Source organism: Sceloporus undulatus, chromosome 2 (genome assembly GCF_019175285.1).
Source record: "Sceloporus undulatus isolate JIND9_A2432 ecotype Alabama chromosome 2, SceUnd_v1.1, whole genome shotgun sequence".
NCBI classification, from domain to species: Eukaryota; Metazoa; Chordata; class Lepidosauria; order Squamata; family Phrynosomatidae; genus Sceloporus; species Sceloporus undulatus.
Genome location: NC_056523.1, coordinates 252,411,331 through 252,435,642, shown reverse-complemented (window position 1 = coordinate 252,435,642; position 24,312 = coordinate 252,411,331). Strand labels below are relative to the sequence as shown.

Below are 24,312 nucleotides of genomic sequence, written 5' to 3'. Positions count from 1 at the left end.
CTTGCGCAGAGTGGTGGAGGAGTCTCATCCACAGGGTCAGCATGCATTGTGGCCAACTTGAGGGCAATTAACTACAACAAACAGCAACAAATTCAAATTAATGGATCCTTTTGCACTAACAAGTCAAATGACTAAAAGGCAATCTCTCTCTCTCTCTCTCTCTCTCTCTCTCTCTCTCTGGAAAGTGAGCCCTGGTGGTGCAGTGGTTAAATGCCTGTACTGCAGCCAGTCACTCACAAACCATAAGGTTGCAAGTTCAATACCAGCAAAAGGGCTCAAGCTTGACTCAGGCTTGCATCCTTCCGAAGTCGCTAAAATGAGTACCCAGATTGTTGGGGGCAATTACCTTACAGTTGTAAACTGCTTAGACACTGTTAGTTCAGTATGAAGTGGTATATAAATGAAGCTATTTTGGAAAGCTGCAGTTAGCAGCTGCAAATTTCTTGGACTACAAAAACTACAACCAGGAATGATGAAAGGTAAGCTACTGTAGACAATACTGAGCTAGGCAAATTAATGGCTTACTCTTCCTGCCGAGATTCTAAAAGATAGTATTTGGGGTTTTCTAACACCCGCACAACCTTAGCAAAAAGACTGCTAGAGGTGTTACATCAGTAGTCAGTTAAATGTGCTAAAGAGGGTTTGATTTTTTTTCTTCAGAGACTGAAAGCAAATGAAATTCATATTCAGAACAGTTACTTGGGATTTATTGTTGTTTGCCTTCAAGTTATTTACGGTGACCCTAAGACAAGCCCATCATGATTTTTCTGGACAAGATTTGTTTGGAGGGGGTTCACTTCCCTCTGAGGCTGAGATAGTGTAACTTGACCAAAGTCACCCAATAAGTTTTGCTGACTAAGTGGGGATTTCAAGCCCAGTCTCCGAGAGTTCTAGGCTGAATCCACACTGCAGAAATAATCCAGTTTGACACTACTTTAACTGTCACGATTCAATGCTATGGAATTCTGGTAACTGTAATTTGTTGTGGCAACAGCACTCTTTGACAGAGAAAAGTAAATGTCTCTCAAAACTACAGTTCCCAGAATTCCATGGCAATGAGCCATGACAGTTGAAGTGGTGCCGGGTGCCTTATAATATATATAATGCTAAATAACTAACTAGATTATTTCTGCAGTGTGAGTGCAGCCCTAGTCCAGCACTCAAACCACCATACCACACTGCCTCTCTTTATTCAATAACTGTTCTTGGTATATCACTATACTTATCTTTATTATTCATCCCAGCCTCAAGAAGCAGAAGATGTGGGAGTTTTATTCTAAAACATTTGGTCTTCTTGGTGATAATATGTCTGTTCCATAGCCTTATTGTGATACTCAAGAAAATGAATTAGGACAATATGTTAGTTGATAAATGAATATCTAATTTCTCACCTATGGTAAGGAAGATTTTCACATCTATTTATACTTCACCTGAAGGTATGCATGCTGTTAAATTAATGCTCTAACAACAAAATTAGTACACATTAGTTAGAGATAAAAAGAAGAGATTAACAATCCCACCTTCTCGACTACCATTCCATTTCAGTTCCATTTAATGCACTTCCCATATGTAGGATATCATCTAGTTTGAACTCATGGCCAAACACATGGAGTTTAGGATTGATATTAGCCAGGGCAGCTACAAACACAACTGTCATGTTCAGAGGCAGCATAGCTCCATACTAGGGAGTCTAGGGATGTATGTTTTGGACAAGACTTTTACTGTGCAATCACACTGACAGATTCTTAGAGGTCCAGATTTTGGGGGAGGGGGGACTCTGGAAAGCTCATAAGAAATCCAGGTGATGACCTCAATTTGAGAGCCTCTTAGATTTCCCCACTGATCTTATATTTTCCCATTTCTTCCATATTTTTCTTAAAGAAGAAAATATCTTAAGGACAAAAGCTGGAGTAGCCATACAATGTGTTTCTATTGTGAGAGGTAGTGGTGCTTCCTCTGTCTGGAAGCACCCTAACAACAGAAAATTATCATGTTCTTGCTCCCTTAGTGAGATTACTTGAAATCTCCAACTAGCCAACAGCAATATTCTCTAACCATTTAAACCTACTTACTATGACTCAATAAATCAAATGTGAATGAACTGCATGTTGTGTACACAGTCCATTCGCTCTTGCTGAATCCCTACCTTCAGATGTGGAGGCATATAAACTAAGAAAGGAATGTCCTAAATCAAGATTATGATTTATTCTTCACAAAGAAGACAAGATTTGTAGGTCAACAACAAATATAGGTCTAAGGCACATTATGATTTTGGCTTCTTCAGATGCAATAGTCCAGTTTCAGACGTTCCAATTTGTCATACAAAGGGAGGGATTAAATGGATGTGAACACACACTGGGATGATGACTGCTGCAGACCAAAAACAACTGGAGGGCTACAGATTGTCCACTCCAGGCCTAAACTTTAAATTTTTAAGTGGATACAACTACTGTGAACCAACTTTCTGCCTGATGGAGAATAATAATTCACATGCACTTAAGTTGGGACCTATGGGATATTTGCTCTCATTAATCAAAAGATACACTGAAGATTATCCCATGACTCTATAGGAGAGAGACTTTTGCAGCCATACCTTCTGTGCTCTTGACCAAAAAGCATCTTCTAGGTGTGTGGCAAATCCTTCACTTAGCCATTCTTCAGTCCAGTCACGGGCCCCAATGGCCAACCCAAACCAGGAATGAGCAATTTCATGGCACAAGCGTGTTCCACAGAGGTGGCCTCCACCAGATAATGTGCTCTGTGATAGGAAGATGATGTGTGGGCTGCATAATATGAATGAAGGACAAAACACATTATGGACCTGTTACAGCATGCACTGCCTGGTTATAGCAATATGTAGACTTTATTAACCTTGTCAGCCTGTTATTACTTTATGCAGGCTATGTCATGACAGTTAGTTTATAGCTCAGACATTTTTAGGAATTAGATTGCACTTTATTGTTTTCTGGCTTGGATTCAAGCTAAATAATCTGCCAAGCATTTGTTTCATATTCAACCATCAAACGTCTATTACCTGTAACTTCACTTAAACCAAAGTTTTATATTTTTCAAATTACAAGGGTGATTTATTTCAATAGAAGCATTTATGTTTAAGCCAAGATAATAAAGAAGGCTAAGTGTGAATATAGACCATAGGTATTTTTGACTAACTGATCAAAGTACCAAGAAAAACAAAAAGACAAAAAAGAAGGAAAAAATACGGGAAGGGGAGTGCTTACTTGAAAAGGAATATTATAGATGTTGAAAATTATAAACTGTTGAGACAAAAAGGGGGGAACAAAAAGCCCATAATGAAACTAAAACAGGCACTAAAACAGGAAATGGCTGTAGGTTATAAAACACATTTGTGATTGAGTAGATCCTCAGATTTGTGCGAGGTTCTATATGAAGGAGTACATTTACATGATGTGGCTACACACAAATGCTGTTTAAGCTAGTTAAATAAAAGAGGGCAGAGGAGCTACCATTGCAGCCATACTGCAAAGGAGCACAAAGTAGAAAAGTTGTAGAAACACCAACTAGAAATTTCTTATAAAATTCTAAATTATAACTGTTTTAAGCAATTTTCTTCTCCTTGGGACCATGATGATACCATAAAACAAAAGAGGCTTTGGGGGAAATACTTTGGACAGCCAAAGAAACACAACAACTATAAAACATTTCAGGCAAATTGTATAAGTGGCTAAAAATGCTAAATAACTAATAATAATAATAATAATAATAATAATAATAGGATTTATTTATATACCACCCGCTGGGAATCCGAGCGGTTTACAACAGAAGGGATAACAGACGGTTTCCTGCCCGCAGGCTTACAATCTAAAAGACACGACACAAAAGGAGAAGGGAATGGTGAGAGGAGAGTGAATCAGGTCCAGCAGTTATTCTCTCCCTCTGAGGCCTGGACCAAGACAGATGGACCAGAGGGAGGGCTCTTCTTCTTCCAGGCAGGCCTGTTGGAGCTAGCCTGCCTCTTTCTCCCTCAAGATGGAGGATGAAGGGAGGGCTTCATCAATAACTTCATCAATAACTTGATGAAAAGCAAGTTATTCAAAGACCTGGAATTGAGTTACCTTCACTCATACCATCCTCCCACAATTTCCCAGGCCCTGCATAACAGACTATGTTGAGATCAATTTGGTTATCAGATGTAAGGAAGAAGGTCTTTTTGCTGGTGGCTCCACATCTGTAGAACTTAGTTCCTCTGGAGGTATGTGAGGCCCAACCACTACAGTTCTTGAAACTGACTCACTTGGTTAGTATTCTCTTCTCTCATATACAGCAGACTCTTGCAAATTCTGAGCACGCTCAAGCCCCATTTAGATGAATGTAGCGTGCTCCCATGTGTGATATGTGCGCCATTCATGAAAATGGGGCTTCCTGTCCATGTGACCTCAAATCTGTGTATGGGAAGCCCACATATGGGGCAGGCCAATTGTACATGTGTTTCCAGACTGCAGAATATATGTCGTGGTTGTAAGTTCATTTGATTTTATTGTTTTTACTGGGCTATGTGTTGCCTATTTTCAGTGATATACATTTGAGTCATTTACCACTGAATTGGACTTAAGTCAATTCACTTATTTGTCTTGGACTTGACTATCCCAAATGAAACACTGAGGGCAGAAACAGACAGCCCTTTTACGCTGCCTTCCAGACATTTATATGTTACACACTCCCAAACCACCCAGAACCTGCCAAGCCATTTACATGGCAGCAGGCTTCCAGGTGCTCCGGCATTTACACCACTGGAGTTCCTTAAAGCTGGCTTACTGCCACACCAGGGTGAAAAAGCCAACTTTTTGCCGGTGCAAAAAGTAACGGCTGTTTGCTTCTCCTTTTTTCACCAGCAAAAAGGCAGATTGAGGCCGCAGCATGCAGTTGCCGCATGCTCAATCCAGCTTTGGAATGAGGGGCTTGAACACCCCTTCAAGGCGGTCTGTTTCACCCCTAACTTGACTCAATTTGAGACTTGTACAATTAGTAGACTTCATATAATCCACCCCACACACTTAGGCCCTCTGGGATGAATCTGCTGCAGCCTAAGAAGACCAGACTGGCTGCGGTTACTCAGAGGGCCTTTTTATTTGCCACTCCTAAACTCTGAAATGGCCTGCCGAAGGAGATCTGTCATATTACTCATCTTGATGCCTTCAAAAAGGCTGTTAAGACAGATTATCTTCTGACAGGCCTTTCCAGACTGACCTCCCGCCCCACTGACATTAATATGAACAGCTTGTCAGCGCAACTGCTGGGGTCCAACAACCCTTGTCAGCAACTCTAACAAGTCCTGGGGTTAAGCCAGACCATTGGAACAGAGCTGGCAAATTTCCAGAAGCCGAAGCGTGGCTCCCAGAGTCCAATTGGGATGACAGCAACTGGATGTCTTCCAGGTACTGCAGCAATGCAGGAACCTCCAGGGACACACAGCAAACCGATGCTGTAGCTTCTTCTGATAGACCACCAGAGAAACAAAAGTCCCCAATGTGCTCTTTATTAACAGTGCTATAATACAAAACCAGATCTCTAAAACTCCAAAACATACCAATCCAACTCCTACTTCAAACCCACACCCACCCTTGCAACCCCTGGGCTTATATAGTCTCCAGACCATGTGGTCTCTCAAACCCAGTGAGTTCAGGTGTGTAGCCATGTCATGTGTTTCCTGTGCAATCCAGACATGTTTCATCATCCATGGCTACTTGCACTTGGACACTGAAGAGTCCTTGACACAATGAGCTTCAGCTGTGCTAGATCAACCTTGCCACTCTGCTGAATGCTCATGGCCAAACACACACATACATCAAGCATTTCCCTGTATGCTGTGTTTTAACCCTTCAAATCCTGACACAGCTGTCCTCCTCCATGGAGAATGTCCCACCTCTTGTTTGATGGTTTTGTTATTGTATTCAAATTTTAATCTGATTTTATATTGGTTCACTGTTTAATCCTGTTTTAAGATTGGGAGGGAGGAAATCGTGATTTTGTGGTTTTATATTTATATGTATTTTATTGTTATTGTTTATATTGTGACCCGCCTTGATCCACCAAAAAAGGTGGGCTAAAAATAAACTATTATTATTATTATTATTATTATTATTATTATTATTATTCCTCAATAAAAATACAATAACTGTTGCATTTTTGTGAGCCCTCCCACCAGTCCCTTTGGTACCGCTGATCTACTTTAACAGCCTGGAACCCTCCTTTCCCTCTCCCACCTCTACTGGAAACACACACACATATCCAATGGTGCTGCTCAATTTATCGTCTCTGTAGCCTGCCTGCAATCATGCTGACTCATCCTTTCCTTTGCCTTCCTTGGGGACACTTTGGCAGCTCCCTCCCTGGATTTCCAAAACAGTCTAGCAATCTAGAGGAACCTAGCACAGTCTATAATCATCATCATCATCATCATCTTTATTATTATCATCCTGCCCTTCTCCCAAGGCTGGGACTCAGGGCAGCTTACAACATTAAAAAAACACCATACACTTAAAAACATACAAAAATAGTATATTAAAACAGAATTATGTTACTACAATAATTAAAACAAATTAAATGCTAAAATCAAGTTTAAAAAGATTAAAATCATTAAAATACATTAAAACTATAAGGGAGAAAAGGATAAACTGTAGATCATGCCAGAAGATATTATACAAGTAAATAAGATTCTATATATATCCTCTGGCATGATCTACAGTTTATGTACAAATAGAGCCAGTCCGAAATAGCATTAGGGCCTCTTGGTGGTGTCTGCATGGGCAGAATACTCCAGGAAACAGCCCCAATGGCCCCTGGTACCTTGGGCCTCCACTGTAATTCCATTGCTGCACATCACTCACTCTGAGATAAGAATAAGGCACCCGGCATCAATCACATGGCTGGCCACCTTATTCTGACCACAGAATGAGTGACTTGCTGCCGAAATGCCACACAGCACAGCGGAATAATTATAAATATTATAAACAGCTCCCCAGCGGGCTTTGGATTGTCCAGGAAAATCCAGAGCAAAAGATTATTTATTTTAAAATATTTTAAGGGGGACATACCTCAGCTTCAGTGCTAAACTGGCTGGATGTCACCTCGATCCAACTGGAAAGGGTGTGGACCTTTCATCATCTGGACTGCTTGCCATTTTATTTGGCCCATGTGGACAACGCCACCAAGAAACATTCTAAACTGCTGTGTCTCCTCAGCTGTTACCAATCCAAGGCCATTCTCTAGAATAGAGTATACCTATGCACTTAAACCATGGGCATCACCAGGGAGGTGCAGAGGAAAGGGTGCAAGTCTTGTTAGATGACACCACTGCTCTCCAAACATCTGCCTTTGGAAGAAATGGGCTGTGGTGTTTGTCTGAGTCCCCTTTCAAACGATGAAGAGATGGTGTGAGTGGGGCACAGCTTAATGGGAAGAGAAAGGAGAAGCCCCAGGTTTTTTAGAAAATTAAATTCGGAAAATTATTTTTTTTAAATGTAATGAAACCCAAATGAAACAATGTACATGTAAATACATTTAGGCTGTGTGTGTGTGTGTGTGTGTGTGTGTGTGATACTGTAATTTTTAAAGGTAATCTTTATTATACAACACATTGATGTTAATGCAATAATTTTAAAACATTGATTTGTCATAAATGTATACTACTACTTCACAACATTATATTTCTTTAAATAAATAGATGAATGAAAAAACATTTTATCTGCTTTCAATGAAGATAACAAATCTTCCTTTATAACATCCACCTCTTAATGTTGTAATTTAAAGGTATAATTTTAATTTAGCTAGTTGTTTACGTCACAGCCATTCAGTGATATATGGGAATTACAATTTATGAGTAACATTAGTACAAAAACATTACTAAGGATTCTGAAACATATGACTCTTGTGCCTGGGGAAGTGAAAAAGCTTCTATAAATCTATTTGAGAAGTATCCCACAGAGCCTTTTGAAAAATTTCCTTGTGAAATACTGCACCAGGGTGGGGTGATCAAATCTACTTTGTAAAAAAGAATATGAACTTCTCCCACTTATATTATTAAAAGAGCTACAAGAAATAGTTGCACCTAACTTTCAAGGAAGTGTTCATAGTCCTCCAGATCATTTGCAAACTGTCAGTGACTGTGGTGGATGCTAAAAGAAGTTTCATCAAGTTGTATGCATATGTTGTGTGCCTTCAGGTATCTTTATGGACAGAAAATGTTTATTCTATTAAAATATTTATATGCTTTCCAATTTAGCACTAATCAAAAACTGTAAGAATTTTGCAATGAGGCAAGACTGGTTAAGCCACCTAGCCATCTTACCGAGTGTGACCATATCAGAGAAATTAACTCTGTGGGGCTAATTCTTGATTTTACAATGAATGGAGTGAGAAAAATAAAGGTTTGAAATTAATTAGCCTAATGTTCACAGCCACGTTGATCCATTATTATTTTTCTAAAGAATAAATCCCTTTATTAATGACCAAAACATATACAAAATACTTAATAAGCTTATAGGAGTCTCAGGCTAAGTGTTATTATTAAACAAAAGTAGCAAAGGTAGATATTTTTCAGAAATGGAAAATTTGTTGTTGTTAACTGCCCTTGATTCAATCTCAACCAACAGTGACCCTGCTGATGAGACCTCCTGTCCTCCCCTGCTCTGCCCAACTCCTGCAAACTCATACTAGTGATCTCTTTAATAGAGTCCATCCATCTTGCATGCAGACTTCCTCTCTTTCTACTTCCCTCTACTTTTCTTAGCATTGCTGTTTTTTCCAATGATTCATGCCATCTCATGATATGTCCAAAGTATGACAACCTGAGTTTTATCCTCTTGACTTCTAGGGTGGTTTCTGTCTTGTTCTGCTCCAGAACCCATTTGTTTGTTTGTGGAATCCTTAGCACTCTTCCCTAGCACCACATTTTGAATGAGCTGATTTTCCTCCTATCCTCCTTCTTAACTGTCCAGCTCTCAGATCCATACATGGCAATATGGAATACAATGGCTCGTACGATTCTAACATATGTGTTCAGTTGTATATCTTTGCTTTTTAGGACCTTCTCTAGTTCTTTCATAGCTGTCCTTCCCATTCTTAATCTTCTTCTGATTTCCTGGCTGCAGTCTCCATTTCTATCAATATTTGATAACAGTAATTGCAGAAATGAAACAACCTGGTACATTTCGGAGCATGTTTTTAAAACTCTGGTTTCCACTGGAGAACACATGCACACAGAGACAGAGTAACAATCTCAAAGTAAAACATAGAAAAGCAGGTCAGATGGAGTTAAATCAGCTAATACCACAAAAGACACCACAACACACTGACGCATTTAAGCAAAAGAACAGAGTCACTGAGAACAAAGAGCAAGAATAAACAGCCCCTCCCCTAGCCTCCACCCAAACCAACTCAAATTATTAAGAACAAAAAAAGCACAGAGCAGAAAAAAGTACAGAAGCTACACTACATAATGAGACACTCCCTTTTATTACAAAGCCCCCGTTGAGAAGAATAACTGTGCAACTTGGGGGTAATGCTTTGGTCATTTTTAAGTAAATGACCCCTAACTGCGGTGTACGCAGTGCTACAAAAGAAATAGCTGAGAAATGTACCAAGTAAATAACATTCCAGACATACTGCTGGCAGCCTTTTGGCCATTTGGCTGAAACAAAACAATAGTAACTTTAGGCCAGGGGTAGGCAACCTGCGGCCCTGGTCCTGCCGCCAATTGCCGCCGGGGCCTTTGGGGGGCAATTGTCTATAGAAGCCTCAGAAACATGCATTTATATTAACATATTTTTAAAAATCAGCAATTTTTTTCGTGTGTCCTCCATTTTTTTTAAAAAAAGTGTCTTCCATTTGAAAATTTTGTCCTACATTTGTCCTGGTTTATTTATATATTTAAATTTTTTTAAATTATTTAATTATTTATTTTTTGGCTCCGGCCCCCCAGTTGTCTGAGGGACAGCAACCCGGCCCCCGGCTCAAAAAGGTTGCCTACCCCTGCTTTAGGCCTTACAAACAGGCAAGCAGGCAGCTTGCATTTTAAGCATCTGCCATATTTATATGATGAAATAAAACACAACTTACATTTTAAGTACCTTTCAAAAAATCATACACTATACAGAAAAATGTGTCTTATGAAAAGATAAAAAAACAACCCCAAACCCAAAATAAGAAGAAAGGTTGCCTACATGGTCAAAAACATACATGAATTGTACTGCAACCAGGTCAGGAGGAACAGAATTTCATTTTAAGGCACTTCCTTTAGAGTTTGGACAGGATTATGTGAGCTTTATTTCCACTTGAGTCTCAAAGGTTGCTCTTTATTTCTCTCACCAAAGTCATGTTGGCTGCTACTCCAGCCCAATATCCTCAGCAGCTTATCAAAGACACGTCTAAATTAGGTGACACTGCAGGGCAGCAAAAGGTAATTGGTTACTTTGGCACAAATAGTCCAAAGAATGGGACCTATTAGTTCTATATTACTTCCAGTGCCAGTTGATTTTGGCAATGATCTGAATGGCCAAGTCCACTGAGTTGGGATCCAATCCGGAGAATTAATGTCAAACTCCACAGCCCAATAGTTTTTTGTCATTTTTTGGGGCTATGTGATCTTCAGAGAATTCTCCGAAGATGCCAGCCACAGATGCAGGCAAAATGTCAGAAATAAACTCTTCTAGAACATGGCCACATAGCCTGAAGGGCCCACAAAAAAAATATGGATGCCAGCCATGAAAGCCTTTGACTCCACTCCACAGCCCAACATTGTAAAATATATGTGTGCAAACAGTACTAACAGCGGCCCATGTGACCTTGGAAAGCTTTTGTTATATAGCTTATATTTGCTTCTCTGTTATTATTACTGCACTCTACTTTAGTCTCACTGTGGCATTTAAAAAAAATACATTCTCATTATTAAGGTCTACTTTTTAGTTTCTTATAATTAAACAATTCTAATTTCCTCTTTTGAAACTGAATATCAGTCCTGCATTTTTCCACCATTGCTTCTGGTAGAGTGTATGTGTGTGTGTGAGATGGGATTCTATATTTGTGCACATATATACTTTTCTTGTGGTGTCCGGTGTTGCCCAGAGTAGTCTGAGCAACATAGGATATACTGTGAGTATTTGTATAAAGATTGCTATGGTGATCAAGAACTGTGGGCAATGAAACCAAACTGATGATGTGAATATAATTTGTGAAGTGTTCAACACATGTACTATTCCTCCCACTCTCTACGCAAATGGAAAGCTTTGAAAATCAAATTTGCCATTCATGCAATATCCAGGAAATTCCACACATGTGGATCTCATCATAGGTGACATCAGGATGGACAGGACAAATCACCCTGTGATTGGGAAAGGGTGGCTGTTAAGTGACTTTTGAATTCTAGGGCCTCACGCCTGACTAAAACTGTACACAGCCTCCTTCTGTATATAGCCATTCAGCTGTTGTGAGTACAGTGGTGGAAATCATACAGCTTCTCAATGCTGTTGGGCTGCAACTCCCTCAGAGTGTGATAGAGTCTCCTTATTTGGAGGGTTTTACCCAGAGGCTGGATGGCCATCTCTTGGGGGTGCTTTGGTTATGTTTTCCTGCATGGCAGGGGGTTGGACTGGATGGCCCTTGAGGTCTCTTCCAACTCTATGATTCTATGAACTCCCAATATTCTTCAGCACTAGCTGCTAGGATTTATAGTCTGTCAATTTCTGGGAGGACTGCATGATTCCCACTGTCGTTTCAGAGAAAAATTGGTGTAATTTGCTCCTCTTACTAACTCTGGATTTCTTCCAACATAACAGGATAACTGGGACTAAGCAAACAGCCATGAACCTAATTTCATGCCGCATACACTAGATGGATTCACAAGCCAAGGTTTAATATTATGTAATAGAGTTCCTATGAGGTCATCCTAAGTGCTGGACTCCCCCTCTCCTCTACACAGATGGAAGGAAGACACTGGCCCAATTTATTATCATTACCCCCAATTCCTGGCTCTTTGTAATATACAAACCAGGAATCATGGTTTAGAAAAGCAGGAATTTTTAATGTTAGTAGTTTGTTATGCAATGGAATAGAGTTTGTTCTAATGTTCTGACTTGTTCAACAATTGATTAGACCTTCCCTTATGCAGGGATCCATTCCAGATCTCTCCGCGTAAGGGGAAATCAGTGTATGCTGAAGCCCCCTAGGAATTAATGGGGCTCGTGCACGTAGTGCCCTGCGGCACGTGCCCCATTCATTCTTCCGGAGTGCGCAACGGGCTCTTCTGGCGCAGCTGTCAGTGTATGCTGAAAGCCGCATATGGAGTGCCTGCGTAAAACGGGGGCACACTATATTGGTTTCTATGTGATGACAAGCCAGAAGTCAAGGAGAGAGAAATTAAATTTCACCCCATGAAAGACAGAGGAAACAGAGATTCTTTGAGACTGACATTTTCTTGGGTTCAGAGGATTGTGTACAAACTACAGACTTTATCACACAATGATTGAAAAGTAGAATTAGAGCAAGATACAGTAGTTGAATCTGTGGCCATATGTTATCACATGACATTGTGCCTGTCCAGTAGTTGAACTGTAGTCCATCTGCTTCTCGAGTGCTCCTTCTCATTTACAGGCAAAACTTATCAGTGCCTCCCAACTGGTCTGCTTTTTCACTACTGTGAGTGTGATAAGTTCCTCCTGAAGCAGTTCCATCTTGCAGGCAGTCACAAGGTGTGAGTGGGCATGATTCTGCTCCTCTCCCTCTTCCCCTTACTATTCCCAAGCAGTCTGTTTTTCTTTTCTTTTCTTTTCTCCTCAATTTACTTTCTTTCTTTCTTTCTTTCTTTCAACTTAATGGGTTGCCATGATTGCACAACTGTCTTAAAAATAAAAATAAATACAGACCAAAATACATGCTGGGAAGGGGTAAGGCAGTGAGGCATGGCTGTGAAGGCCAATGTGAGGAAGGCAGCATCATGGTGATTTGATAGAACTGTGAGAAAATGAATGTCCCCAACCCAGTATGCTTGCATTTCCTAGACTAATGCAATTGTGGCACCTTACAAACTTAGTGTGACAAAATCTTACAATTCCCAGAATCCTCTGTAATAAAGTCTCCATTTTATAATATGCTCTGTATTCCAAACTCCATATAATACCAAATCCAGCATGAACATCTTTAATGAATTAAAATCACGTTTTTTTTTAGTCTGCTCCCCAAGATAATCTTCTTCCGCTGTTTTTGGTCTTTTCAACTAACAGAAGACATTCCTATTATATGTTTCCATGAGAGAATACAAATGACATTTCTTATATTTTTCTGTGGCTGGGAAAAGGAATCAGACATGTTTCTTTTGTGCAAAAAATGAAACTTCCCTTTAAGACTGAAGTTGTGGATATAATTAATATTATTAACTTGCTTCTCTGCTTGAAGCCCCAATGAAGTAATATTAAGATTTGACCAACTCTACCTAAATTATAAATAGCCTCAAGATGCTTTGCTTTGAATTTATAACTTATAATTTATACAACATGAAACCAAGCTATAGACAACTTCAAAAGCAGGACAGAACAGGTTCATGGGTGGAGTAAAAAGGACTAAACACCACACCTAATTAAAAAAAATCCCTCCCAGAAACCTGGCATAGCTCCCAATATCCCCTATAGAAATCAAAGTAATAGTTTGTTTTCTATCTGTGTACCCTCAGGTAAACGTTTCAACAAAAGGGCTGTTATAGGGACCAAATCTTAAACCTGTTTACATAATTTCCTTGGAAGATCACCTATATGTAGCCTCACCTTATGGACTGCATTACTTGGAACACTGTGGCCAGTTCTCACTTTGCTGTTGTTAATAGAGATAAAATATCTATAGGTCCTCTGAGCACTTGTGCTTATTTTATCCATGAGGACAAACCAGTTCAGAAAATATATATGGAAAGTGTCCTCCCCATTGCTCTCTGAGGAAAATGCATGTGTACACTGTCTTCTATCAGGGCTGAGATCTTTGCTACCTATTCAAGATATAGGATATTAATTTAACTTTTTAGATTTCTTTACCAAATATGTAGGGGGGAAATGAAATTAAAACCATGGTTTAAGCAGCATGAAAGTTAGTTCTCTGTCAGCAAGTCCAGCATTGCTTCAAGACTGAAGAGAGTAACAGGTGCCATAGTTTTTTGTGGGTTTTCCAGGCTATGTGGCCATGTTCTAGAAGATTTTCTACCTGACATTTCACCAGCATCTGTGGCTGGCATCTTCAGAACTAGAACATGGCCAAATAGCCCAGTTCTAGAACATGGCCAAATAGCCCGAAAAACCCACAAAAAATATGGATGCCGGCCATGAAAGCCTTTAACTTCGCACAACAGGTGCCAATTTGAAAATGAACTACAGAGAAAAGTGTAATAGTTTATTCCCATTATGGAGCACTTAATCAACAAAAACAGCTGAGATGAATGAACCCAATTGAATGTGCATTCTTATTCTTTGGTTAACACTACATATGGGCTGCATTTGCACAAAACTATAAGAATTCTGGAGAATCCTCGGTTATTGCTCAAAAAGTAAAGTTTTGGGGGCATGATATCCATTTGGCTTTGCTATTTAATGGGAGTGTGCTCAGCTACCAAGAACTCATCATGCAGAAAAAGCCAGGTGTTACATCCAAACTGGGACTCCTAGTTTATCTCTCTCTCTCTCTCTCTCTCACACACACACATACACACACACACGAAGCCAGAGTCTAAAGGCAAGGTTTAAAGATGGATCAAGATTTCTGGCTTTTTGGTGCCACACAGCAGAGCAATATCAATATGTTGTTGTCGCATGTCTCCAAGTCATTTCTAACTTAAGACAACCTGAAGGAACCTCTATCATGGGATTTTCATGACAAGATTTGTTCAAAGGGTGTTTGCCTTTGCCCACCTCAGAGGCTGAGAGAGTGTGATTTGCCCAAGGTCACCCAGTGGGTTTATATGGCCAAGTGGGGATTCAAACTCTAGTCTCCCAGGGTCTGAGTACAACATTTACACCACTACACCATACTAGCTCTCAATATCAATATACTTTCCATTAATTAATATTACAAAACATATTTTTCTGTATTCACAACCATTCATATGGGATGAAAGCTCTTCCTACAGACACAAAAATAACAGAATGGGGTAAATACCCCTTTTTTTACGAGAAAAGCACAGAACACAAGTAACTGCAAAGAACACAAATTACAAGTCTTGCTCAGTCAAACTATTTTCCCTGCATTTAATGCCTTCATTTAGGTAGCAACAGAGTTTTTTCCCACACAAAGACAGAGTAATTCAATGTACTATATAAAAAGTACATTCACTACACCCTGATTTCAGGCATATGACTCATTTCAAAGTTAAAGGAAATCATGTGGGTAAAGCCTACAAATGTCTTTGAAATTTTAGCTCCAAGGCTTTTTACACTTTGCCTTCTTTTCCAGTCAGCAAGAGACAACCTATTTTTGTTTCTTCAGCAGTATCTATAGACTGCAAATTGCCATTCCCTTCCTTGGGAACTCAGATAGCAATTTCTCTCTTATCACCTGTTGGCCTCAGTAACAGCTTATCACCTAATTGTCCAGTACATTTGATCATCTGAGACTGCCCTGGTTTTCCACCAGGTCAAAAAGCTGAGATCTGTGTAAAGTGAAGTCCATGTTGGCTGCCTTTGCAGCTGAGTAGGGTGGAGGTAGCTTATTCTAGCAATTTCACAAGTTTAGAACGCTACTATTATCACAGAGATGACGAAAGACCAGAGTAAGGGCCCTTTAGATATCCTGACAGCCACACAGAATAAGTGAGTCTCATACAGCCAAGACAGCATCTGAAGAGGGCATCAAGACAATCTAAACCTGCAGTATTCAACTGAAAGGCAATCACTCTTGTGGTGTGTGCCTTTGGGTCATTTTTGACATGGCAACCCTAAGGTAACCTATCGCAGGATTTTCTTGGCAAGATTTGTTCAGAAGGGGTGTGCCTCTGCCTTTCTCTGTGGCTGAGAGAGTGTAATACGCCTAAGGTCACCCAGTGGGTTTCCATGGCCAAGTCAGGATTCAAACCCTGGTCTCCAGAATCGTAGTACAGTGCTCAAATCACTACAACACACTGGCTATCAAGAAAACCCCTCTAAAGTTACCTAAAACAGCTTCTATCCCGGGATCTTTCTCTTTGGCAATGGTAACCCATCATCTTAACACCAAAGTGCTTGGAGACTGTAACTCCTCGGATCATGCATGGGTTACATTAACCACTGGGTCCAATGCATAAAGCTCTGCTGTTGTGTTGTAAAAGAATTAGTTAGCTGCCTTATACTGTACCAAATACAGTTACCATCCAGCCACCTCAGTCTAGTAGCCTCTCTGGGGCTTCCCAGACCTAGTGGAGATGTCAGGGGACTATATGTGGGACCTGCAACCCTTCACTAACTTTCAGCTATTTATTGCAATGGGTGCAGCTCACAGGCCTTTCCAGACTAGACCACCCCTGCTTACCTGCCTCCCCTCTTCCACCTCCCTACCTTTTCCTTTTTTTCCATTCTCATCTCTATCCTATTCGGACCCTGCTACAAAATCTCTTATTTATTTTAACTGTTATTTTATATTATTGCTTTTAATGTCCCTTTGGTTTAATCCTTTTTAAGCATTACTTATGTTTTTATAACTGGGGGGAAGGATAGGGATTTGGGTATTTTTAATACATACCTTTTAAACTGTATTTGTTTTAATGCTGTAATCCTCTTGGATTCCCTGCAATTAAGCGTAATAATAATAATAATAATAATAATAATAATAATAATTTCAGTTTAATACTAAAATAAACTAGCCAGAATATATTAGCCAGAAAATACCTCTGTCATTTATCTGATTCCACTCAAAAAATGATGTCTTTTAAAGGGGGGGGGAGACCCTTTTATCTGCCACTGCTCCTATTTATAGTATAATTAGCCACTATGAACAACAAACAACAACACAATCTCCCCTTTTTCTTGGAAATTTCTATTGCCCCTGTAAGCGTTCAAGTGCTATTACTAAATTGATACACATGATAAATAGTCCCTAACAGGGCTTTCTAGTTCCAACATTTGTCACATCTGTCACTGATTACTGTACTGTTATTTGCTTCCAATAGATTTGGAGCTTTCCATCATAGGTGTTACAGGAAGACCTGGAGTGCATTCTGTGTTTGTGAATTAACCTCTTGAATTATAGTCAGGAGCCCTTCCCAAGGGGGAACGAAGGCAAACGGTAATAGCCCATAGTACTTAACATCATGAGCTATATTCTCCATGCTGCTGTTTTTGATCCCCTCATACAAGTCATTCCCATCCCTCAAATTCATAACAGAAAAACAGCTTTTGCAGCTGACTACTTGCAAGTCAGTTATGTCTCCTGAGATGCTCTTGAAAATCTTAAGCATACGTCAGCCTCACTGATGAGAGCTGTGGCAGCATCGTGGTCAGGAATACAAGCTAGAAGGTGAAAGTCTCCCTGCTTCAAATATGTGTAGCTTGCGTAATAGCTTTAGGCATTCTCTCAGGCACTGATCTCCACAAACAGGACTATAAGGAAAACTGATATTAATTTATAGTGTGGAAGAAGCTTTTAAAACTAAGACGCTAGAAATTTCAGGGAGAAAGGAGCCTTAGCAGCCATCAGAGTTGGACAGGAAGAGAATCCTTCACCATTTCTTCATATCAGAAGGTCTAAAAGCCTGTGTAGTAGCTGTTTGCTTTTGTTTTTCAAAAATGAAAGGGATTTTTTTTCTCGGTCTTTACCTTTAAAAGTTATTGAAGCCAATAGAGTATGAAGAAAATATCACAACAATAACTGAACTAAGGTCTAGTGGAAGGGAGAATTCAATTTATTCAGCATATTTCTGAACAATACTTTTTTGTTCTAACACATATGACATGTTTATGTTAAAGACTTGGAAAAATCTTTTATTGCTCAGTATTCAGTGCCTTGATCAAACCAAGAGGAAAGAAAAATGTCTCATATACTATGAGAAATCCAAAAATATCCAAATACTTGGCAAGAGTTTATTCCACCAGAAACAGAGAGGTGGGGGCAACCATTAAGAAAACCATTACCAATGCCTAATCTTATTTAGTTCATCCAGTATGTCATGAGAACCAGACTGTAATTTCTTTTTACAAAGAAGAGAGGGAGATTTTTTTCCTTACAGCTAGTTAAACTTCTTTTCTATGCCAACAAATATTTCAATATGTATGGAACCCTCAAACTGCCAGATTTGCACATAATATCTGAGTGGTTTTGCTTAATTTTTTTGTATATTGTCTTGTCTTTGTAAAAAAACAAAAATATCTAGGGGTAACCATGCTGGCCATATAGCAAATCCAATAACATCCAACATTGTTTGGATATTATTGTCTAGTCTTTTTGTTCTGCATGAAAAAAGCAACAAAGCAGCATGAATCCAATGCTGCCTAAATTTATTTTGACATGCAAGGATACAGTAAGCTTGTTATACAATACACATTCTAATACATTCAATAGGATGTATAGCACCCAGCTTAGTTCTTCCTTGCTTAAGATACTTTTACAGATAAATCAATACTACTGTACTATTAAACATATTGATTTTATAGCAGTCTCCAAAAACCATGTGCAAACTATTCAGGGCATGGAACAGAATGCCTTCCATTTAATGAATATCTACCAATTCTTGTTATTTTGATTAATGGGATACATGTTAACAAAAAGAAAGACACATAGGGATAGAGAACACAGAATAAGCAATGGCTTCAAAATTATTTTCTTAGCTTATTTTGTGCGACAGCTATACAAGCCTTCCTTTTTATGTGTGTCAGTCAATAAGATATCTGTTGTGTGTTTTGCACAAAGAACAAAGATGCCTTTATCGATTCTCAAAGTCTGTAGGACAAAACCATTCATGCTGTCAAACTCCCCTAAAACCCTTTCAGCAAATAATAAAATCCATCAGTGACAAATGTCAACATGCTAATTTGTTAAGGAGGGAACAAAAGCAACATTCAGGCGAAGTGCCTCATTTCATATTATATCAGCCCTCCAATTTGTAACAACTTTACGGCAACCCACAGATTATGCAGTTCAAACAGAGCTACAGATCAACTGAGGCCAGAAAACAAATTTTTCCTGAGCAAAATTGTTGGGGAGTTCTGTGGCTTCACAGCAGACAAACAACCAAGGTCTTTACAAAGTATTCACTTGCTGCATTTTTAAAAAGATTGCTCTGCAAGTCTTAAAAATTAATTAGAAAGGTAAATTATATTTACAACATCCTTGTTTATTAAAATACAGTGGAAGTAAGATTAAGTGATAATAGTGTACAGAATCATCATACTTTGAAAATCAAAGTAAAGTTTACCAGATGATGCTAGACCAAAGCACCATTGTAGGTATCTTGGGGTAAAACAGACAGGTAAATAAAGTGATTTCCAGCCATTTTGAAGATGGGGCATTTAGACGACACACACCTTGAAAACAGCTGTAAACTGGGCCGAAGGCATACTCTGGTGCTAAAAACCAGAGAAAGAGAAAAAGCCGGGACAGTGTGACTTAAGGCAGAAAACGTGTGGCTTTGTAGCTGCATATAAATGTCTCAGTGCAAATGTGGGGCTGCAGCAAAGCAAAGCAATGAAAGTGCAACAATTCCCATGGATGTATAACATACACAAACCAGACAGTCCAACGAGGGGGCATGGGGTAAAAGTGGCATTTGGGGGGGGGCCTCCATGATTTTACCTTTCCCTAAGGGATATAGCTAGCTCTCAGATATAGCCATATAGACATAGTGTGGGTATATTTTTAATTCACACAAAGTTAATTGCAAAGTTTGAATAGCAATCTCATATTTTAGCAGAATTATATCTTTGATTCATATAGTGGTTTTCTGGCAATCCTTACTGAATTTATGCCACAAAGCTATGGAAAGCGAGGGGAATTCTGAGACTGAGTAGCAGCTTTGAATACTATGGGCTATTATACCAAAGTGATAGAATAAACTTGTTCTAAACACGTATTTAGTAAATGTCAAGAAAATAGTGTGTTAAGGCCTGTCTAACAGTTCTGATGTGTTGCAATATTGGAGAAAAAGCATTATATGTTACAAAATCTTTCCAGACTGCAGTACATTCCTATCAAAGCTGGAATTACTTGCATTATCAGTAGGTGTCTTTCCACTAATTTCAGAGATGTTTGGATCATTTCCTAAAGTATAAAGCTCCCAATTAGTCCATTACAGATTAAGCTAAGATAAAAATATTACTACATTGTGAACATAACTATTCCAAGAGTGAAATACAGTATTTGTAATCACAATAAAGGAGACTATTATTTAACGTTAAATTTTCACGTTACTGAAAAAACAAATTGGTTCACTTCTGCAGAGGTTTTGTTCATGCACACAATTGAAACATCATGCATAATGAACATTTAAATAAAGTACAGCATACATTTAACTACTGGAAATACTCTGCATCTCACAAAATTGAAGTACATTTACATCAGAGGACATGCAAATTACATATCAACTTAAATCTCAGAAATACAACTGCAGCCAGTCTTAGCCATGTTTATGGTTGAAATGTATGAGATTTTATGATAGACCCTTACACTACATTGTTATAGCACTGTTTTCCACTTTAACTGCCATAGCAACATCCTGGGGTTTGCAGTTTACTGAGACCCAAAAGCTCTGTGGCTGCAAATTCTAAATGCCCAGATGTTGCCATGGCAGTTAATAGTGGAATATAGTGGTATTATAGTGCAGTTTGAGAAGGATCTTAATCACAGTGGTTCATGCCTTAGTTACCTCCAGTTTAGACTACTGTAATGCAGTGTACCTATGGCTGCCCTTGAAAAATGCTTGGAAGCTGCAGCTAGTCCATTTGCCATGGTCCATGCCTCAGAGGGAGAGAAGAATTGCTGGACCTGATCCCCTTCCCCACTGCCATTCCCTTTTCCTTTTGTGTCATGTCTTTTTAGATTGTAAGCCTGAGGGCAGGAAACTGTCTAATTAATCATTTGTAAGATGCTCTGAGAGTCTTTGTGGCTGAAGAGCAGGGTGTGTGTGTGTGTGTGTGTGCAACAGCCAGTCTAGTGTTAGGCATGCATTTTAGAGATCATATATAGTGTGCCCTTTCTTTACTTGGGGGATCCGTTGCGTTGCGGACACTCCCCCCCCCGCGTAAGAGAAAAAGTGCGTAAGCTTGAGCCCCATTGGAAGTACTTTTTCCGGGGCGCACTGTAATACTAGTCTTGCTAGAACTGCACTGGCTTTCATTTGCTTCAGAGCTCAATGCAAGATGCTGGTGTTGACCTAAATGACTTACAGCCAAAGTATCTGAAAGACCACCTTCTCCCTGCCAGAAATTTGAGATTTTCAGAGACAGTCCTGTTGCATTCAGAGGTGGATATCTTGACCAATGTGCTTTCCCTCTTTCACCACAGTGTTGGGCATTACATTCTGTTTATTTTAATGGAAGCCACTGATATTAGAGCCTACTTCTCTTCACATACCACTGCTTTTTAACCATATCTTTCCACATCTTAGATTCTATGTGAAAGCTTTGCAGTGTGGAGTGTTCATATTCAGGCAGGCAGCCTTGCCTTTTTTCAAGATACCCCATTCCATTTCCCTTCTCACTGAGTTTTCTATGTTTCTATTAACTATGGACATTCTATAACCACAGAGTACACTCAGTCCTCATTGGTAGATTTTGGTTAATTTCCTTTTGTAAATATTTCTTATACTTCTGTAAACCTTTGGATTTCCCTAAACCATATGATACCTCTCTTGTTCATGAAAACTACCCATTTAGCTACCTAATTGGCACCTGGAAAATAAACATGGTATCAATATGTAGACTAATAAGATGTGACAAATAAATCTAGAAATAGCTAATTTTGCTATTCCCAGAAAAAAAAAGATTGAAACCAGTTGGTGACAGCTGTTGGAGTGTCTTAACTAACATTCTTTTATAAACCATCAATTAAAATATATTCTGAATTCTTCACAATAAGCATCTTCCATTCCCATATTTATTCACAAGGGAGAAAGATGGGGAAAACCATGTGGTCAATATTTTAACTGCTTCCAATAAGCAAACTAAAAAAAATAGCTGAAAGGAAATGGCCAAGTCTACTGGAACAAGTCTGATGTCTAGATATTAGCAACAACAATGGATGTTATATTTACACTCTTAAATCAAGCAATCACTAAAATGAGTAAAACAGGACAAAAATATGAAGAAATGTATATCATTGCTTGGATATATGACAGATTTATTGTCACTGAGAAGATTAAAAATCACCCACTATTGAGAATTGTTTATATATGTACCACATTCAGGTGTCAAAAAGCCTGAAAATTATGTGATCAAGAGCAAGTGACTTATAGGTGGGTGATAAATAAAGGATGAGCTGAAAACAAAAAAGGCAGTGGAAAGACATTTATGGAAGGCTGTCCTAGATGCCTTGGAAGTCAAAGCCATAGTTTACACAAAATCCAAAGTGTAGACTGCAGCTCACAATAAAGCTTTGCAGCAATTTTATCTTGAGCCAACAAAACTGCATAAAAATAGAATGACCAGGCTCAGATAGCTTCTAAGCACATTGTTATTTGATTGGTAGATACAATGAAAAAAGTGTCTTCTCAATGTGACACAGTAGAACCATTTAACAGTTCTTCTATTGTATGAGCAAGAACACAGTTCTCAGTGTGATGAAAATGGATGCACTTAAGTGAAGATTTGAAAGTACCTGTTTCTAAGAGACTGCATTCCTAGGCAGTTTACTGGGATGTCTCTTGCTCAAGCCTCATAGACAAATACTACTTTTTAATAATAGTAGTACAACTTCTTATTGAAATAGGGCTTTTGCCAAAGACATCCTAATACTTACAAGACTGAATAACCCACTTTTAAAAACTTATCTGTATTCAAGTAAGTAAAGGCTACAACAAACCAGCATAAGAAGCCAGCTTCCAGCTGGTTTGGAGGTGTGGCGTACAGAAGACACACACTCCCAAGACACCCAGAAGCCAGTTTCAAGCTGCGAAACTGCCAGGACGTATGCCAGCTTCCAGGTGCTCCGGCAGCACAGCCTTTATACAACGCATGTCACTGGGGCATCCTAAAACTGGATTCCTGCTGTGGTGGGGAGGAAAAGCTGGGGTTTTGCCAGCACAAAATGGAGCAGCTCTTTGCCACTTCTTTTTCAGCCAGCAAAAAGGCTGATTGGGGCCATTGTGTGCGGTTGCCACTGTCCCAATCTGCCTTTGGGAGGGGCAGCTTGAAGCAGCCCCTTCGAGGCGGTCTGTTTCACCCCTAAGTTATTTGTTCAATTGACGTACTTTAAAAATCCTGCAGACTAGCAACAGACAGAGCAAAATCATTAAAACATGATCATTTTTAACACGAAGCAAATATTAGACTAAGGGTCGAAACAGACTGCCCCTTTGCACGGCCGTCCAGGCAGTTTCAGGACATGGTGTTTTGATGCTGCACACTCTGAAGCTGCCCGGAAGCCAGGCATCTTGAGGGTGTGGCGGTTACACACCACAAGTTCCCAATATGGCGGGAAGTTGTTAAAAACTGCTCCTTTTTTTGCTTGTGCTGCAACGGATTGGGGCTGTACTGTGCAGCTGCCACTACCCCAATCCTTCTTCAGGTGGGGCAGCTTCACGACCGTCTATATCAGCCCTAACTGGCAATTCAAAGTTACACACTGAAGCCTTTCCATTATTGCAGTAGTAGTTGTCAGAAGTACCATAATTTGTCTTCTTTTAGAGTAAAACAGCCCCAAATCAATTTGTTCCTAACGTATTTCATACAATCTACAGCATACTGTTGAACTTTATTTAAGATACTGTATTTTGGGCAAACTTCCTATACACATTCAGGTTTTAAATCAAGGTAGATAAACCAATTAGATTGCCTCAATAAAGGTAGCCAAATGGACCTATATAACAAAGCTGCATTTATTTATATGCTTCTAGTAACACTTCAAACTTCATCTTAATGCCCTTTGTTGCTCCAGAAAAGGGGACGGGTGGTAATATGGCAAGGCCCTTCATATAGAGGTACCTGTCAAGAACATTCTCTGCCTGGTTAGAGAAAATGAGAAGAACTAGATCCACCACAATTAGTTTATGTGGCATTTTAGATCTTCATGCAACAATTGCTTTATTTAAATTAGGAGAAAATGTTGGTGCATCAGATGTTTTGAACTCCCCAAAGCCTCAATTAGCATGATCCATGAATAGTAAGAGACAGTGAGAGATGTATTACT

At 39.3% G+C, this 24,312-nt stretch overlaps 1 protein-coding gene across 5 annotated transcripts in view; it reads right to left on the bottom strand.

The window, feature by feature from the left end:
* The window catches only part of LOC121922612 (aminopeptidase O (putative)), a 228,779-nt gene that overhangs the window by 139,451 nt on the left and 65,016 nt on the right, over nucleotides 1-24,312 (bottom strand). For all 5 annotated transcript variants that reach the window (XR_006102196.1, XR_006102197.1, XR_006102198.1 and 2 more), the window contains exon 6: nucleotides 2,594-2,783. Coding sequence is in view for 2 of the 5 variants with exons in the window: in XM_042452230.1 (XP_042308164.1) it covers nucleotides 2,594-2,783 (190 nt within the window). In the remaining 3 variants the exon portion in view is untranslated. The remainder of the gene's footprint in view (nucleotides 1-2,593; nucleotides 2,784-24,312) is intronic.